At 49.1% G+C, this 18,883-nt stretch overlaps 2 protein-coding genes across 8 annotated transcripts in view; one reads left to right on the top strand and one right to left on the bottom strand.

The window, feature by feature from the left end:
• CNOT8 (CCR4-NOT transcription complex subunit 8) overlaps positions 1-5,458 on the bottom strand; it is an 11,436-nt gene extending 5,978 nt beyond the window's left edge. The window contains exons 1-2 of one of the 4 annotated variants that reach the window (XM_075441424.1): positions 5,378-5,458; positions 869-1,068 (exon numbers count right to left, since the gene is read on the bottom strand). In XM_075441424.1, the coding sequence (XP_075297539.1) occupies positions 869-985 (117 nt within the window). In that variant the 5' untranslated portion in view covers positions 986-1,068; positions 5,378-5,458. The other 3 variants (XM_075441425.1, XM_075441423.1, XM_075441426.1) reach the window with 3 other exon arrangements.
• FAXDC2 (fatty acid hydroxylase domain containing 2) lies at positions 5,400-18,883 on the top strand. 4 transcript variants are annotated; one of them, XM_075441421.1, is made up of 10 exons: positions 5,400-5,488; positions 5,715-6,517; positions 11,272-11,319; positions 13,932-14,023; positions 14,127-14,230; positions 14,939-15,060; positions 15,385-15,590; positions 16,544-16,649; positions 17,756-17,922; positions 18,595-18,883. In XM_075441421.1, the coding sequence occupies exons 3-10, from the start codon at positions 11,272-11,274 to the stop codon at positions 18,749-18,751; spliced, it is 1,002 nt and encodes a 333-aa protein (XP_075297536.1). In that variant the 5' UTR covers positions 5,400-5,488; positions 5,715-6,517; the 3' UTR covers positions 18,752-18,883. The 4 variants fall into 4 exon arrangements, with proteins under 4 accessions (XP_075297536.1, XP_075297535.1, XP_075297537.1 ...); XM_075441420.1 differs by having other exon boundaries at positions 5,445-5,544; XM_075441422.1 differs by having other exon boundaries at positions 5,445-6,197.

The following is an 18,883-nucleotide window of genomic DNA, read 5'->3' as shown; positions in this document are numbered from 1 at the left end:
TCTCCCTTGCCCAAGACCTTTTTGTGTCCACTTGCAATGAGATCAAACAGAAGAAAGGAAGCTCATTTCCCATTGACATATGATAACAAAAAAATCATATTTACACACACAATTGCCTTCTACGCTGAAATACTACACTCTGCAGGGGCACGTGTTTTTATTAAGGACTTTTTGTGTCTTGAAGATTAGCGTTCCTAAGCTAAGTTGGCATAACTTACAGTATTGTAACTAAAACCAGTTATTTATGTAACTACCGGGCTTCTGCCAAACAGATACAGATTTTTTAAGAGCAAGAATAGATTCCTCCCTATTCCTCCCCCCTAGGGGAGATTCTGGTGATCTTAAGCAAAGCTTTCCAAACACACTGTCATACCTGCAGCCAAAATACTTTTCTTCCCTAAGAACCGACATCTGACCCCGTTAAAAAGGAGGAAGCCCAGCTGACTAGTTGCCACTTGCAGGCCTTTTGTCCTGCAGGACCAGGGCATCTTCCGTAACCAAACGGGGAAAGACATGCAAGGGCAAATACACTGGTGGAAAACTAAACATTTAAACCCAATTCTGCAACAGAAAAATGAAACAGGTCAGATGTACAAACTAATACATTATGAACAGCTGAATAATAAATGAATTCATGTTTTTAAGGTGGTCTCTCTCTTCCCCATCTTTCACTCAACCCATAGTCAACACCACTTGCATTAAATTATGGAAAGTTTCTACTGAGCAGCTTCCTAACTTTTCACCACTGAACTTCTAGCTCAGTTTGAATGGGGACAGGGGGAAACCATTTCCTGCTCAAGAATCAACTTATTCCCCTACCCAAGAAATCCCTCGACTAAGGCACTTAGGTCAAGCATAAAATATTTACCATCGCAATGTAGCTGTAGCTTAGAACAATCTCTCGAATTTTCCTCATCTCTTCTTCCAGATTGTTCGCCCATACTTCACAGATAACCTGGCTGTTCTCTACAAGGGCTGCTGGCATCTTGCAGGGCCCAGAGTAAAGACAGCAGGTGTTGAATTCAGATGACGGAGTAGAACTGCAAGCTCCGCAATCTTCTCAGTGTGCTGCGTTAAACAAGAGAAATACATGATGCTTTATACGAAGAAAGATCTACATACAGGAGCCAGTCACGCTTCCATTTTCGAGCTCAGGGAGCCCATTTAAAGTTCATAGCAAGTTTTTCCTTGCTTATCACTCGCTGTAAACATGCCAAACAAGAAGAAAATCTAGAGCATCTGCTCAGGGTACAGAGGCAGGTGCACAATAACAGTCCGGTTATTTACAAAAATGATGATGTTCTTCTCCATGTCTGTCTTCTTTTCCTGACATAAGCTCCCAAACTTCGGGTTTAAGGTGTACGAGCACGGAGCCCTCGCGCCTGACGCTGCTCAGCCGCGGCGACCGCTCCCCCGAGCAGCCACAGCCCGCTCCGCGGCCTGCGCGCACAGCCACCCGCTCCCCGGACGCCGGTCGGGAGCCGCCGAGGCAACGGATCTGGGCTCCGTCCGCGGCAGCTCCGCGCCCGCAACAAACCGCCGCCGCCTCGCCCCGGCCCGCGGGAACGCGGGCAAGGCGGGCCCAGCTCCCCGCCCCGCGGGCTCGGGCGCTCCAGCCACCGGCCGGGCCCCGCGCTCCCGGCTCCCCGGGCCGGCCGGCGGCCCTCACCCACCCGCCGCGGTGCCCGCGCTCCCTCAGCCCGCCGAGGAAGGCCCCGCGGCCTGGGGGTCCCGCACCTGCTCGCGCGCCGCCGGGCGGGGCCCCGCCGCTCGCGCTCGGGGAGGCGGGCCGCCCGGCCGCTCTAGCCCTCAGTCCCCCCCGCGACTCGTCTGCTCCGGCGCTCCCCATCGCCTTCCCCGCCCCTACGCTACCTGCCCGGAAGCCGGGGCCGGGCGGGGGGGCGCTCGCCTCCGGCGCAGGCGCGATGCGGCCTCCGGGAAGGGCGAGAGTTCCAGGATTCGTCGCTGTTGCTCTCGCGCGAGAGAGGTGGCAAAAACGGCTGGGGCGCGCGGCGGGGTGGCTTGCGGCGCGAGTCTGCCTCGCGGCCGCGCGCGCCCCCGCAGAGGGGAGGGGAGAGGGAGACGGAACCGGAACGCCACGCGGGGTTCGGCCCGGACTCCGCCTGCGCAAAGCCGTTGGCCTCCTGATGGGCCGTGTCGTCTCCCCCTCCCCCCCCCTAGTGCTGTAATGGGCTCGCCCGGGCTCCCTGGTGTGGGCGCGGCGGGCGAGTCCAAAGTCGGCGGGCGGGAGGAGCGGTGTTGGAATTAGGCGCCCTCCTCCCCCTGAGGGAGCAGGGCGGCCATAGGCTCAGTGGGCTTCCAGCATGGCGGGGTGGGGACCCCCCAGCAGCCCCGCGGCCAGGTCCCCTGGGACGGCGACGGTGCCAGGCCCTGGCTGAACGTCCCCGAGAGAAACGTCCCTCCGCAGAGGGAGGCGAGGGGGTCGCAGCAGACACCCTGAGGCTGCGGCCGCCATCAGGCCTAGGCCGCTGCGAGGCGCCGGGCGCCGCGGTCTCACGGGCCTTGGCAGCACGGCCCAGCCGCGGGCGCGCAGGGTGCGGGGCGGGATGAGGGTCGCTCCCTCAGGGCCGTGAGGGCAGAGCGCTGCTGTCCGGGCGCGTGTCGCGCCGATGTTGGAGTGTGTAGCAAGCGCATTAGTGGGGGAAGTTCTGCCTCTCCCTGCAGAAGCTTAGAAGTCGTTGTCCAAGTACATGCTATGTCTACAAACTTTTAGGCTGACTTCCAGAAATGCCATTTAAATTACATTAGCAGCAGAAGTTTGTATCCAGTAAAGCAGTGTAGTGTAACTTGTGTAGCGTAACTGCCTGCACCTGCTTTTCTGGCTGATGCTGAGCACATCTACTGAATTTATTTGGAAGCTTGTCTACTATTAATTAAGCTTAGATAGTATTTCTTTTGGACTGCCAGCCTTCTGGACAGGGTTGCATCTGTTATAAAATACTGCAGCTCTGCTACTGCTGCAGAACTCTTACCTGCCCACCACCTGGGAGTCTTTCCTCTCGCTGACTCTCAGCTACTTGCCTACCATTGTAGTACAAGTATCTGGAGAAACAAATCTTGGTATCTTTTACACTTTAGACATAGTTCAGTGTCTTGGGTTTAATGTTCATACCTCAGCCGAAACACAAATGTCAGAAAAAGAGAGGTTTTTCCAAGTACTGCTCTCTACCAAGTGACCTTGGCGCTGTCAGCATCTTACGACATCCCATTATTGAACGTTATTTTGATTCAAAGTTTGACTTCATCGGTGATCGATAGTTACCATTTTGCCTTAGCTCTGCAGTCTCTTGTGTTGTGTAATTTATATATTGTGCAATATGCTGGATTGGCAGAAAGTAATCACCTTTCTTCCCGTGGTTTGGGATTTCATGCAAGAAAACATACGTTGTTAGCAGATAAATACAGCAGGTTAGATTACGGCACTCACTCTATAAATAGAAGGTTCGATTTTTTTTTCCTAAACAGTTCAGAATAAAATACATATATCATTTTTCTTGCTCATAAACCCAGCGCTTGAAGGTATGTTGAATCCATGGGAAAAAGGGAGAATTAATCTTCTCAGGAGGCCAAAAATATGTATGCCTTGCTTCTCTAATAAAAACGTGTTGCAGGGAATAATCACTTGTGATAAATTATTCTTGTAATGTTTAACAGTTTGCATGTAGTTTAAAAGAAAGCTATTCAAGGATGTTTACAAGCACTGGTGGTGAGAGCTGGAAACATATTTTGCTCAAGGAGATCAGACTTTGTTTTTTCAATCATGGCTAATTTTGATCATGGCTAATAAAGATGAAGAATAGCTGGAAAAGGTGCCCTCCTCTTCAAAAAAGTCCCATGGTTCTTGCATTTGGAAGTTACCAACTTGCTTCCAGGTCCAGCACTCCAAAGCAAGTTCTTGAAGAGTCCTCACACCCTCTACATGGTTCTGTTAATGACCACAGTGACAAAGCAGTTTGTGTGTGCAGACCTGCTACGTCGTAAGGTGGAATGCAGGGCTTCACCTCAGCGTTTTCACACTGGTCAGCCCGAGCCGCATGTCCTGGATCGAGCCCTGTTGAAACGGTTGTGCATTTCCTTCAGAGCTCAGTAACAGCACCACGAATGGTAGAAAACTTACTTAGGGAAGCCTTAAACTGTGAATTAAGAGTTAAAAGATGCAACTATTGCTGAACATGTTAGAACCGTCACAGCAAGGCCATCATTTAGCTTTTCCTAACCCTTCTGTTGCTCTGCAGATGTTTCCAAAGCGTACGGGTGCAGTACTAGGTGGTGGCACACGTGTTCCCTGCCAGATGCTTAGAAATACCCTCCGGAATGCAAGGAATTAATTATGAGGTGAGGCGCGCTAAGTTCAGATTCCTCTTCAACGTTAGAGGAACTGTCAGTGTGGGTTTGTACAATCTGAAAGATAATTCATAGTTTTTCTAATGTTTTTTTTTTCCAAACAGCAAAACAAACAGTGACTATCACAAAAACTGTGGAGAGTGAGCAAAGAGAAGTTATTTTCTGAAGTGTCTCATCAAAAAGCCTTTCTGCTGAGAGGAAGTCAGACTTCTTGCATGCCTCAGCAAAGATTGCACTAACATTGGAGGGTTTGTGGTGAAGACACCAGTGCAGGGCACAGGCCAGCTGACAGCTAAAAGCAGCTTATAGATTCCTGCCAAGCTGCGCTAGACACAGACTTGCAGCGGAAGGTAAATTACCTTTATATCCTTACGACTAATATGCTGAGCTGTCTGTTCCTACTGGGTAGAAACATTTCAGAGATAACCCGTGTTGGAACTGGACAGTGGTTAAAAAGAAACACTGAGGTCTGTGAAATTCCCTGGCTTGTCACCCACGGCTGGCTATTGGATGAACAGTCCTCCTGGTGCAAGCTCAAGTCCAAACCAAGAGCAGCTCGGGACAGCATTCACGTGGCACTCCTCGCTTGAAATGCCAATTTCCACTTCCTCCTCTGCATGTGTGTAAATAGTTTGAAGGAACTGCGTTCCTCCCTCTTGAGTCTGCTGTCTGATAAACAACAATTAGTAGTGACAGCCAAGAGTTCCAAACTTTTTCCCCACTAGGGAATAGTTAGGGTTAGCCAAGAGAAAGCGTCGGTGAGAGCAGTAGCACAGTCTGAAATCTGAAATGAAGCATCAATGACTGTTTACCCCACCAAAAGGACAAACAGCGTGAAGTTGGGAGGGGAGTTCTGGGAATACTCTCCTTCCAGAAAATTGATAAAACTGATAAAATTACAGATGTAGTGGTAGGTACAAGAATCCAGGCACAGACAAAGAAGCACCACCGTTATTCATGCTTGCCGATCTCTCTGCAGCTCTAGCTGGTGCTAACTTGAGATGTTGCTTACCCACAAGAGCGTGTGTTGCTCCACCGGGGACTGGCCAGACGAGGCTAACTGGGAGGCAGAGGAGATCTTCTTGGGTTTGCCTGGTGGGAAAAACAGATCTGGAGATTTATGGCAAGTAACACCCTCAATACTCAGAACTTAGTTCATAACAGCGCACTGTATGTTAGGTAAGTAACATGGATTGGGGCCACATTTGCATAATAAAGACTAATGCTACTGCAAATTACATCGTGCTCTCTGCAATACTGTAATTACAGACTTCATGGTCTGTAAACATCGTATGGAAAGACAACTGAGCCCAAGCACATTGTAACCTATTTGCATCTTGTCCTTTCAGATGGAACCAACACCTGTAACTGGTTGAGGATGCTATGCAGCAACAGCATTGGTGTAATTTATGGATTTAGTGCAACACAATGAAAACTGGACTGCTATTTTTTTGCCAAAGTCCACCATCACCTTTACAGCTTTTAACAACTACACCTTTGACCCGTTCGGTTGCACTGGCACTATTTTGTGCTTAAAACCTGAGTTAGTGCATTATGAAGACTACTTATCTTTAAGGTGTAGGTGGCTTTTTTTTCTTCTCAGATAAAGCCATTAACTCTTGATGAAGAACTCTTACCTGCAGAGATGCATTCCCAATGCTTAACTGAGCGACAGCATGCGCACATGCCCGGGGAACACTGCCAGCACGAACAGTGACACGGCACTGGCCTCACATGACTTGTCTGGGAGGGGACAGCCGGCTCCTGACTGGAAACACACCCCCACCGCCTTTGCCTAAACCCTCATAAAGTTCCCACAGCAGTAGTGAAAGGTGAGGAGTTGAACTCCGGGCTCTGGGTAGACACAAAGGACCTCTCCTAGGCTGCCGTTAGCAGGAGGTGAGCAAGGAGTGCGCAGCCGGAGTTCAAGGGTGTAGCAGCTTGAAAAGATATACTAGAAACTTTGAGGAAATAATTAAAAGGCAGTGTCATGTGTCTGTTTAAGGTACGATTGTAAGCTTTTCTAGGATCTGTGGTTGCCTTCAGATCTGTGCAGTGCTTGGCACAATAGGACAACCACCAAAGACAACGTCTAGTCCTGCATCTGTCCACATAGTGTGGCTGATTGATAGGCAGCTTTTGGGGTGACCAGGTAAGTTGTCCTTATGTTTTCCTTTCTCTGCTGTCGTGGGTAGTTGTAGCCTTTTTTCTCTCGGGTGCAGTTGTTTTCCACTATCTCTGCACTATAGAGGTTGATTCCAGGGAAGTAAGGTCTCCAGCAGAAGACTGAAGCAGGAGAGGAAAAGGAGTACCAAGAAGCCGTGGCAGGCAGCCGGTCCACCACAGCAGCCCTGCCCTGTTGCTCAGCCGCAGCTGCCTGGCTGGTGTCGGGAGGAGGGTGCAGCGCTGGGTGCCAGACAGGGAGAAGCGAGCGCTCGTGCAGCCTCAGCTTGGGACTGTCTGGGCAACAGAAATGTAAGGGGACAGCAGAGATGGGACATAAATAATAACATAAATGATAAAACAAATGTAAAAAATATGGCAGTTCTTTGCTTTTCAGATTATGTTGAGCATTTTAAAACATGACTTAGACAAACTAGCTTTGTCTCATACGTGAAGTGGAAAATTCAGTGAAAACAGATCTGTGACAATGAACAGTTGTTGGACAAATGGAGTACATTAATAATAAAAAAATATGTTAGAATTCTCTATTGACCAGTGTATGTTTCCCCTTTAACTTCAAGAGACTGATAGGAAAAAGAATTACTTCAGGGTTGAGAATTTGGTTTGGATCAAATTTTTGTTAACTAATTTGAAATAACTGAAAATGAACTTTTTCTTTTAAACAGCACCAGTTCTAGCTAATATTTGGAAATGGCTGCAGGCAGCTGAGATCTTCACTGGTTGATTCAGGGCTGTATAATGCCAGCATGAGATCAGCTCCAAGCAGTTGAATGGCTTTTTTGTTTGCCAAAACAGCCATGGTTACACGAATGCTTTTTTAATGTATTTGGTGTATTCTGAGTCAGAAGAGACATGATTCAAGAAAAAAAAAGAGTAGGTAATGAGATATGGGGGAAAATGTAATCCATCAAAATTTATCTTGTTTTAATGTACAGAATGTAAAACTTTATACTGTAAATGTGATTTAATAAAGGTAATGTACTGAGATTTTGGGAGAAAGAGGTTAAGCAGACATGGCAGTACTGTTTTGAACTGGAAGTCTTTGCCCAAGCAAGACTTCTGTCATAGTTGGATTATTTTAAAAGGAGTATTGCTAGAAATGTGATTATAATTTTAACTCTTTCCCAGACTCACAGAACATGAGACTTGATTGAGCAGTGGCTCTTTCTCCTCCTAAGAACTCAAAGCAGAGTCACACTTTCTGCTGTGCTCTGCTCTCTTGCTCTTCACACGCAAAGATTCGGCAGGGTTTGACTCAGCCCTGCTGTATGAAGGAACCATTCTGGAGCATCAACCTTCCAGCAAGGAGCTAACCGAGATAACCTTTGATGTCTGCCTCTCTAAGATCTAATGTCATCTGCTACAAGGACATCGAAGTAGAACAATCTCTTTAACCACAGAAAACTATGGCCAACACTGTTTACTATACTGGCCCCTCAGAATAATTTCATATTGCTGTTTTCAGCTCCCTGCTGGGTGGCTGTAGAGAAGACAGGGAGGTGCACAGCCAAAGGGTGAGGGATACAAGTTGTAAGAAGGGAAATTCTGATTAGATACTGATGCTATTTGCAGTGCAAGGTAGTCAAATACTGGAACAGAATTCCCAGAGAAGCTGTGGAATCTCCCTCCATGCAGATTCTTCAAACCTCAACTGTTCAAGGATCCAAACAACCTGCTAAGAAAGCAGGAATGGAACAAAGCCTCAAAAAGGAGTGGAGTGTTCAAGCTTGACATATTTCAAGCATTAGTAGTTTTTTCTTGGAAACAGTGGGCCTGCACCGAGAGGACCTGTGTGACAAGATAGGCGTATAGTGCATGTTAGGTAACATAAAATGCATCACTGTGGTCAGAAGGTCTTTTGCAAATGAAGATGAGATCAGTTTGTCCCGTGGCAAGTTATTTACGCTGTCTACTTAGGCTAGCAGGTTCTTTATGATTGCTACTTACAGGTATTCTTCGTCAGATGTGTGAGAGTCCAACCATATTTTTTTCAGTAAGGTTGTGGTTGGCAAACTTCATGTCTTGGAGGAAAAAGAAACGTACAGAAGATCCCACAGACTGGCTCTAGTAGCTCACAAAGTCTAATACCCAGGAGCTCTAGGTCCTGGGAAAGCTGAAGAGCCCTAGGAGGCTGTGACTTCCTTAACACGTTCTCATTTGAAGCTGTAGCACCTTAGGGCACCTCTGTCCTGGGTTTGGCCAGGACAGGGTTAATTTTCACCGGTCTCCAGGAAGGGGCACAGCCGGGGGGTGGGGCCTGACCCCACCTGGCCAAACAGAGCCCGGTATTCCATACCCTGTGACATCACGCTGGGTTCCGGTGGGGGGGGGGGGGGGTGGCGGGAACGCTCTCGCGGCTTGGGGGGGCGCGGCGCCAGTGCTGTTCGGGAGAGCGGCTGTCTGGGTCGTGCGGTTCGTGTCGTGTTTTTTCCTTATCTGTATCGTTGTTGTTCCTGTTCCCTCTGTTTGCTGTTCTGTTAAACTGCCCTTATCCCGACCCACCAGTTTCTGCCTCTTTCTTTCCATTCTCCTCCGCACGCCGGCGGGGAGAGGGGCGGCCGCGTGGCGCTTTTGTTGCCGGCGGCAGCCGAAACCAAAACAACCTCTCACACTACTTCTTTTGGCCAAGAGAGACAAAGTTAACTGGTGTTTTTTTTTTTTGTTTATGGGTGCTACCAAAAGTTAGCATTCCGCACAGGAGCGTACACAAATTGGAGCACCTCTCCTACAAGGACAGGCTGAGGGAGTTGGGGCTGTTCAGCCTGGAGAAGAGAAGGCTCCGGGGTGACCTTAGAGCAGCCTTCCAGCACCTGAAGGGGCCAACAGGAAGGATGGAGAGGGGCTTTTCACAAGGGTGCGTAGTGATAGGACAAGAGGGAATGGCTCTAAACTAAAAGAGGGCAGATTTAGACTAGATATGAGGAAGAAATTCTTCACCATGAGGTTGGTGAAACACTGGCCCAGGTTGCCCAGAGAAGCTGTGGCTGCCCCCTCCCTGGCAGGGTTCAAAGCCAGGCTGGATGGAGCTCTGAGCAGCCTGGTCTGGTGGAAGATGTTCCTGCTCATGGCAGGGGGGTTGGAACCAGATGATCTTTAAGGTCCCTTCCAACAAAAACCATTCTATGATTCTATGATTCCATAACCCTAGTGCTGAGATAGGGGGTTGGGAGTTCGGGCTCACAGTTTCAAGTTTCAAATAACTTTTTGCCCGATATTTTTTTTTTTCTTTTCACAATCATTTAACATCAATTTCTTCCACTAAAGTATGTAGTGTGGTGAACTGGCCCTATCCTTTTCTGTCCGTGAGTAACAGCAGGAACCCAAGCAGGAAGAAGGTGTCCAGTCTCTCTGTCTCGTGTCCCTTGACCTGCATACTACCGTGTAACACAGGGCAGCAGAGCTGGAAACACCTGTCAATACACAGAGTTGCATTTGTAAGAACGTACCCATAGAGCTATCATTTCAAAGCTAAAGTATAACCTCCTGGCTAATACGGGGACTTCTTTTTGGCAGTATATTCCTCCTTTCTGAAATGCTGCAAAAGGAGTACTCCCACGAGGCTTGCTAGAATCATAAAGCTAATAGAATATCATCCTCCTAATGAATTATTTTCCAGATGTTCTTCTTTGTACCTCAGACAGGTGCCTTTCTACCTTCTTTGTACTTTCCTTTTTACCTTAGGTAGCATGGTTTGCCTGTGCTTGAATATTCCTCTGTGTATGAAAAGCAAAATGGATTAAATTCTGCAATCCTCGATAATCTCGCCTTCATATTATTAGGATTCACGTGTTTGTTCTTAAAGGCTGGGTGAAACCAAGAAAACCTTAAGGAATGCTTCACTAGCTTTTGCTAATTATTACTTATGGTAAGAGTGCAGCAATATAAAAACAGCTAAGCCATAATCCCTCAGACAGCCGCAGCACATCCCAAAATACAGAGATCTTTCCATGGCCACAGACAGCAGTGAAGCCTCAGCGGCTGCTTAAACCTTGGGTTTGATTTTTTTTTTTTTACCAAAACCAGACAGAAATGGTCAAGCCAGAGCCAAATGCAGTGAGATTTATTACGAGGTGGCCACCTGCCCGTTTAGGACTTTAAACCCTTGAATTGACCACAGCGGGACTTGAAGCAAAGATGATTTTCTCACTTACCGTGTTCTTACGCTGTGACTTACAGTTCCTCTGCCACGTGAGCGAAGGCTGTGTGGGGCTCTCCTGCGTTAATTCTTTGTGGCACAAACTCAGTGTTGCGGTCGGATTTTTGTTTTCATCCTTGTTAGTCTAACAGCATGCTGTCGTTATGGAAGAGCCCGTGTCCCGTGTCACCGTTTCCCTGCAGTCTGGAGGGCTGGAGTCCCTGTGGAGCGCAGTCTGTTCCCGGGCCAGAGCGAGGGAGGCAGCCGTGCCACAGCACGCCAGCGCCACGATCAAAAGCTTTGGTTGTGGCTGTTCTCCCGTTTTTCTTTGTTACCCTTACATCCCTGTTAGTCTTCCGGAACAATACTAACCTGTCAGGAAATAAGGGGCTTTTTCTTCTCAAGAGCTCAGCTTTGCTCCATGGCCAACATGGAGGAGGGAGCAGGACAGGACAGAGCACAGTGAGTAAATATTTTACAGTTGTGCAACTGAGCTCGGAGTTGAGGGGATTTTCCGTTGTCAGCAGTGTATGCTTTCACGCTCCAGCTGTACAAGGTTTGCTTACTTAGATCACCTCTTATTTCAGATGAAACGAGACTCTGGATATTCCACCATGGCTGAGCAGCAGAAGCAGGTAAAGGCTCAAGGTCATCTTTTAAAGAAAGCATTATGCAGGTGCTTTGGAAGGCTGGATGTGTTGAATCATCTTCAGAGAGAAGTGACAGACGCACCCACGCTCCGATCACTTTAGCACGACTACGAGATCATCCCTTATCACGACAGCAACATTTTCCCAGCATTTTTTCCCGCCTGGTGGACCGCAGCTACAGCACCATGTGGTGAAGGGCCTGTTGTCTTTGCTTGCGTGGCAAGAGACCACAACACTGGACTGCAGCCAGGAGTTGTGTCACCTACCTGGGCTCAGTCCCCAGAGTGGTCCTGCTGAACAGTCTGTTTCCCAGCTGACGTGGCCCGGTCTCTTCACCTTGCGGGCAGCAGCCCTGTTCTGCCCTTAAGGAATCTGCCAACTTGTACAAGCCCTTTAAGGGCAAGATCTCATGAGATACATGGATCAGAGTTTGGAAACTACTGTGCTGGAGCTGTTGGCATGAAGAGAAACAGGGTGTTAGCATTTGTACTTGATGAACAAGAAGGGGTTTTCTCTATGTAAACTTCTCTGCTTCCCCAGCTCATGTAATTATACTGTCTGGGATTCATTCACGTTAACGACTCCATCACGTGCAAGAACAACACAGCCTCAAAAGAAGACTGTTTCTCGCCAAAGGTTTTTTAAAATAGCTGAAGTGCTGAGCTTTAGGATAGAGAGTAGCTATCTCAAAGCAGGACATACACAGCGTCTGATGAGTATTCGGAGTTATTAGTTTTTGAAACTCTGTGTTCTTCAGCTGGAAGATGCTAAAGGATCTGAAATACTATTTGGCCTAACTAAAAATTCTGACACTTGTAAGACATCAGAGTTTTTCTTTGGTTGTATGTTCTTTCTTCGTCCCAGGAGAAACAAGGACTTATAGGATACGATTCTGTTGAAAAAGCTCTAAGCTTTTTAGAACTTCTGTAACTTTTTTTCTAAAGAATATATAGATGATGTTCCAGGGTCGAAAGATTCAGGAAGTCTTATCTCATGTCAGCGTACATGAGGCATACCGTGGATGCAGTCAGAAGCGTGAGAGTGCTAAGAGAGCAAATCCCCAGCCCGGAATGCAGCCTGCCCTGCCTGCAGCTGGAACCGACGGCTGTCGCCAGCCTTGTGTCTGTGCTTCAGCACACACGGGGGTAACGCTGGCAACGGATTGCATTGCTTCCGATATAAACCTCTAGGTTCACAAACATCGAGCTGTAGGGCAACAGCCCTTTAAATTACTTCCTCCCCGGTTGATAACTTGATTAAAAAAAAGAGATGATAGGAACAAAAGGTTGTCTGTTTTAATGAGGGAGGTTTAGGTGTTAATGAGCAAAGTTCTGTCCTGGGACAGATAAAGGCTGCTGACAGGTCCTGGGCAACATTTAATGTTCTGTGGCTGTTACAGAACCCGAAAGAAGCTCTTGGCCCTGAAAGCCATGCGGAGAGGATTCCTCTCTATTGCATTACCCGAACACACCTGCACTCCGCGTTTATTAGTGAGCTGTCTCTCTTGTTTGACCTCTCTGACTGGAGACAAGCAGGACTGCAACTATGAATCACATGGTCTGTCTGTGCAGCACAACACCCAGTTAAACAACAGGAAGGACAGTAATTACCAAGACACTAGCTGGTTATTACACTATATTATTTTTAAATTGCATTGATTTTTTGAAAAAACATTTATCCTGCAGATAAGTATAACGCATATTCACCCAAGAAAACCCAAGGTAAGGCTGCCGAACTCCAGAACCAGTGACAACTTGGGCTACTCTAAAAGACAGTTAATTTGTCGTGTATTGGATAAACAACTTGGGTTTGAATGTTTAAATGCTCAAATATATTGAATACTGCTTTTTGAATATATTTATTCCAGGAATCAAAAGGTCTCACTGGTAATTTTCTGACTCTGTTGCAGTTGCTTTGTATGGTTAAAATCCTTACTGGGATAAAAGTCATGCTAACATCACAGCTGCCCTTATGCTGTACACAGGAATATTTCTTTAGTAGATAACATTTCTGTGACTGAGAGTGGGGATTTAGAGAACTTGATACTTTTGAGAAGTTGAGTATTTCAGCTCCTTGTTACTGTGCAGCCACTCTATACAGACGGCATGCGGTACCTACCAGATTAGTTGTGCTCTGCCTACTAGAACGGAGTTGTACCTGTGATGGCCTAAAGGCACAGCAAAGTGAGTTATGCAAGGAAAAGTAATATCCTGCGTAAACCTCTGTTATGCTTGGGGGAAAAAAGGCACGCTTCTGGGCACGTGAGCGTGACTTCAGAATCAGTCTTCAAAGCAAAGGGGAAAGTCGAGAGGAGCGATTCTGGATTAACTGGAGCTGTAGTCCTCCAGGGACCAAGAAGCGTGCCAAATAAAAACCAAGAGGGAAAAATCAGGGGTCCTTTCGGTCCCTTTGGTTATCCCATGTCAGTGATGCTCCAGGTCTTTGTAAGCATGGCAGAGGGATGTGTGTGTGCTCAGACAGAGTTTGTGGAACAAAACCAGCCGTCACAGGACTGCCTTGACCTCCTGCAGTGCAAACACAAAACACGCTAACGTAGGACACAGCAGCACAGGCTTACTCTTGTTGCTTGCTCACAGGAAGAGAAGCTCTGGCATGCCGTGAAGATCACTGCCTGTGTCCTAGGTACAGGCCTGCTCATATTCACTGCCTTCGTGAACCCTGTTTCTTGGTAAGACTGTCCGAACGCAGGGGCTTGAGGAGAAACTGTTCTGTGGAGAGGGGGAAAAGCGGACGATGGAAAGATGAGCAACCAAGAACACTGATTCCCACAGGTACGTGCAGGATCTCTGGGCCTCTTCAGGCCATTTCTGGCAAACAACATGGCTAAAGATCTACTACCTGTTTGAGGGAAAGGAGTGGACAATCTTCCTTCTCGGTGAGTTTGAGCAACTCTCTGCTGTGGGAGGAACTGCCCGTGTATTTCATCTAACAGGGGGACACGGACATGCCTTCCCGAGCTCACCAATCCTCCCACTGAAAAGGCACACGTAGGCTGCAAAGCCACTGTGCTGCCTTCGGGCTGCTTCACCGTTAGATCCCCACCACAGGTTAAAAATCTGATCTCTGCTGCTGCTGAAATGGCTTCCCTGTGAAGACACTTTGCTCCTGTGAGAACTGAATGACTTAGTATAACTAATTACTGAAAACTAAAGTAAAATTAGTTCATTTTACTCCTGCTGTAGCACCTTTAAAACTGCTCTGAGATCAACAGCTGGTGAACAGGCCTGGTAGGGACCTTGCAAGGTCCCAGGGATCAACTTGACCTTCCCCTACTTGTATTTAAAAACCACCCATGAGAGAGATCCCCCAGCCTCCCAGAAAAGCCCTTTCTTAGCCGCGGTTGAGGCAAGTTTCAACCTGTGAGACAGTTCTTTTCCCTAACCTGCTCCCCATTCCCTAGGTCTTACCTGGAAATCAGAACGTACCCATAGTCCATTTTAAAGCATCTCAGGGCAGGGGAAACGCACCTGGCACATCTGAGTCCCAGCAAGGTCCTCTGGATGCTATGCCACCGCATTTTGACTCCGATTTAGCCATAGCTCTCAATTTATTCACACATCTCTGCCCTTTCCTCGCGCCGCAGGGGCTGCATTCATTCCTTGCCTTGCTTTCTGGAGCTTCAATGGAATCCTGATGGTGGCTGATGTAACAGGAAAGCCAACTTTCATTACTCGCTATCGCATTCAGCTGGGCAAGAATGATCCTGTAAGTATTTCACACTCTGCCTCTTCTCTGGCTGAACGCTTCCTGCAGGCTCTTAGGCTAGGAGCCGGGAGAAGAACCTGGCATGCTTCTCCCTTGCAGCCAGATAGGATTCAAGGAGACTCAGGCTGAGCCTTGCATAGCCACTGCAGAGAGGAAGGCAGTTCTTGGAGTTAGGCTACTGATCAGATCTGGACTGACTGCTTGTTAAAAAGGTGATCCCAAAACTAACACAGAAACAGCATACAAATCTTAAAGCTCTTCATCCTCCCAACTTGAAGACACATCGCTTCTGATTCAGCCTCAAGTCCTGACTTCTCTTTTCAGGTGGACACACAGAAATTGCGCCAGGCCATCTACACAGTGCTGTGTAATCAGTTCTGTATCTCCTTGCCCATGCTTGTGCCCATGTTCTACGTCATGAGATGGTGGGGCAACAGCTTCAGCAAGGAATTACCCACCTTGCGCTGGTTTCTTGTGGAGCTAAGCGTCTTCACCGTAATAGAGGAAATTCTCTTCTATTATACACACAGGTGAGCTGAGCACAGGAACAGGGGTCTGTGGTTTCCCCACACATGTTTAAGCTTGCACCCATCTCTTGCAACAGCAATAGCCTCATCCCTCCTCTTCCACCACTCTTGTATTTATTTGGGAAGACTTACAGGTCCTGGAATCCACCCTTACGACGTGAGGCTTTGGTGCTGCAAGGCTGCTAGTAACTGCACTAAGCAAAAATGGGTAAAATGACAAAGGTGGAGCACCTTAGAGGCTAAGAAAGAAACAAGCCAGCTAGCTCCACAGAAAAGCTGTAGCCCAACGTTCTTCAAAAAGAGGAGAACAAGGATGGCTGTCCTGAAAGAAGAAGGCTTATGAGGCCGGTGACTGATCTCCCGTTCACTTGTACGGCACCTACGGAACAGGGCCTGGCTCCCGACACTGCAGGCTTGCTAAGCCCTGACTCCAACGTCAAAGAAAAAAACTAAAGCGAGGAAGAAGAAGGCTCCCAAGGCTTCGCAGAAGCAGGCCCAGTGTTCTCAGAAATATGTAGGTTTTCCTTTTGGACAAATACACAGAAAAAAACCCCATAAAAAGCAATTCCTTAGGGTCCCACAGAACCTAAAATTCTGCCTCTAATAGTTGCCAGTAGGTAAAGTCAAAACAGTGAAAACATAAAGTGAGTCTTCCCCTCAGAAGTACTCCCAGGTTTGAGCAAATCAGTCATTCAGGGGCTTTGATTTATGGGACTTACCTGGACTTTTAACAGTTTAACACCAGCCAGTGGACACAGCCATTGCGTGAGGGCTCAGCGCTGATGAAAAAGAGAGAGGAGGAAGCCAGGAGTCCTGCGCCTTTATTCCCAGCTGCTCTAAAACCTTTATTTTAAAGAACAGGGATGAGCAAGTCCCCAGCAGAAATCCCATGTTAGGTTACTCTAGGTTCCTTTCTCAGAGCTGAAAGCCTGCGTTTCTCTGTTTTCTCTCCTCAGGCTCGTTCACCTCCCACTCCTGTACAAGCACATCCACAAGAAGCACCACGAGTGGACAGCCCCCATTGGCGTGGTCTCCATTTACGCTCACCCGGTGGAGCACATAGTAAGTGGATTCTCCCACGGTCGCCCTCCAGCTCCTGCGCGGAGCGTGATTTCCACGGGATGAGGAGGAGCGGTAACAGAAGAAAAGCCCGCTCACCCTCAGACTCTGCTTTCTCAGGAAGAGGAAGCCGGGCTGCGGTGCCGCGGAGCCCAGCTGCAGCAGGGCTGCGGTGCCTGTTTATACTGGGCTCCACCAGCGTTAGGAGCAGAGACCCGAGGGACTCGGACAGACGGGCACTGACTGACCGGCGCTTCCTTGAGCGTTGGGAGCATGGACGGCACTTTCAGCACGAGATGCAACACTTGCACAGTCTGGGTTGCTGCCTGGGCTCAGCGTTCTGTCACGGTTTTCATGCTGCTGGCTGGGAGCAGGGTTTGCAGGAGCATCTCCCAGCGCTGCTCCAGCTGAGGCTTCTCGTGAAAACACATCCCACCTTCAGGAGATTCCATGATCTCCTGTTAACAAGTTAGGTCCTTAGTTAAGTACTATCTCCTGTTAACAATAGTCTTGGGCTGCAGCGCCAGCTCTGGGAGTCTCCCCAACTGGCAGTCTCTGGGCAGCAGAACGACTTTCTCTATTTGAGAGCCCAGCTGAGCCCAGCTGGTGCCGTCAGCCCGGCCCGGGCAGCGACAGCCACTCGTGCCACCGGTAGGACGCAGTGGAGTGATGCAGCTGGGATCGTCGCATCGCTGCCTTCGCCTGCACGTGGCCACAGGCCATGCCTGCTGACGGCTAGGTTTCCCAAGAGCAGCTTCAGCATCATTCAGAGTTGAAGATGAAATTCAAACCTCTAACTCTGGGGTGATTTACTGGGATCGTGCTGCCCTCACACCCCCGGTTTGATCTCATGTCTAACTTCTACTACAAGCTTAGGGAGCTTGGGCCGTGACTGTTTTGCAGTGAGTAAGACTCAGTTAGCCGAGAGTAAATTATTTCTTTCATGATTATGTCATTCTGGTAAGGTGTTTGCAGAGGGATCTTCCCTTCCCTATGCTGTCTGCAGACAACTAATGCGATCTATCACCCGGGTGAAACAATTCAGCTCCTAGAGGAGAGTCTGCCTGTTGTGGACCCATTAACGAGCAGAGTTTGCTTCTCATTTCTAGCTCTCGAACACGCTGCCTGTCATGACTGGCCCGATGATCATGGGGTCTCACATCGTTTCAATCGCAGCGTGGTTCTCCCTTGCTCTCGTAACAACCACCATCTCGCACTGTGGCTACCACCTGCCCTTCCTGCCGTCGCCGGAGTTCCACGACTTCCACCACCTCAAGTACGTCTGGGCGCCGCTCAGCTCCCCCTTCCCCTCCCGCCCGGGCACCACCGGCAGGCACAGCTCCTTTCTGAGGGTCAGGGGGGTCTGCGTAACTCCCGTACGAGCAGAGAAGCCGCTCCGGTTCGCCCGATAGCAGGCTGAACGCTGTCAGTTCTTAAAGCACTTCGAGGTGGGGATCTCACCGGACTCCAGGCGGACTCCAGGCTGACACCTGCCCGCCTCCAGCAGCGGACTTGGAAGCTCTCCAAAGCACAGACACCGCGGCTGAGGCAAATTCTGGGCGACACCAAACCACGGTCCCGGTTCTCGCCGTCAGTCGTTTCCTCCACAGCTCGGCTCGTGCCAGGACGTGGATTGCCGCAGGGCTGAGATGGTCTCCGGGCGGAACGGCTGTGCTGGCATCGCGGGGCTGGGCGCCCGGCAGCTCCGCGTGCCCTCGGGAGCACGCAGACACGGCAGCGTGGCCGCCTGGCTGCTCCCGCAGAGCTGGCAGGGAGGGAAGCTGCAGGAGAAGTTTAACCCGGGCTTCGTGAGGGCTGCGAGGGAGAGTGGTGCAGCAGCAGAAGCCGCAGGGATGGCTTCTCAGGGCACTGGAAGGAGACGGAAAGAGGAAGGGCAAGGCAGCCTCAGTAACTTCCAGTGATGTTTTATTCTCCGTTTGGTTTCCAGGTTCAACCAGTGCTACGGAGTGCTGGGAGCGCTGGATTACCTGCACGGGACGGACGCAGCCTTCAGACAAACCAAAGCCTTCGAGAGACACAGGGTGCTGCTCAGCCTGACGCCGCTCTCGGAAAGCATCCCCGAGGCACCCAGGAGGGCAGAGTGAACCCAGCGGTCAGCCCAGCGACTCGTGGAGCGAGGGACGAGGGTTTAGGCCAAACAGTATTTTAAGCAGGAAACAAGTTATAGTTCACACATAACAAAACCCGAAGCAGAACTCAAACATGCTGCCTGAAAT

The sequence above is a fragment of the Opisthocomus hoazin genome, chromosome 22, assembly GCF_030867145.1.
Source record: "Opisthocomus hoazin isolate bOpiHoa1 chromosome 22, bOpiHoa1.hap1, whole genome shotgun sequence".
NCBI classification, from domain to species: domain Eukaryota; kingdom Metazoa; phylum Chordata; class Aves; order Opisthocomiformes; family Opisthocomidae; genus Opisthocomus; species Opisthocomus hoazin.
The sequence above is the reverse complement of the archived record's forward strand: the minus strand, read 5'-3'. Positions and strand labels throughout refer to the sequence as shown.

Coding starts and splice junctions, on each gene's coding strand:
- FAXDC2 (XM_075441421.1), top strand. CDS start 11,272: ATGAAACGAGACTCTGGATATTCCACCATGGCTGAGCAGCAGAAGCAG. Junction 11,320..13,931: donor TGGCTGAGCAGCAGAAGCAG/GTAAAGGCTCAA, acceptor GCTTGCTCACAG/GAAGAGAAGCTCTGGCATGC. Junction 16,650..17,755: donor CTCACCCGGTGGAGCACATA/GTAAGTGGATTC, acceptor TCTCATTTCTAG/CTCTCGAACACGCTGCCTGT.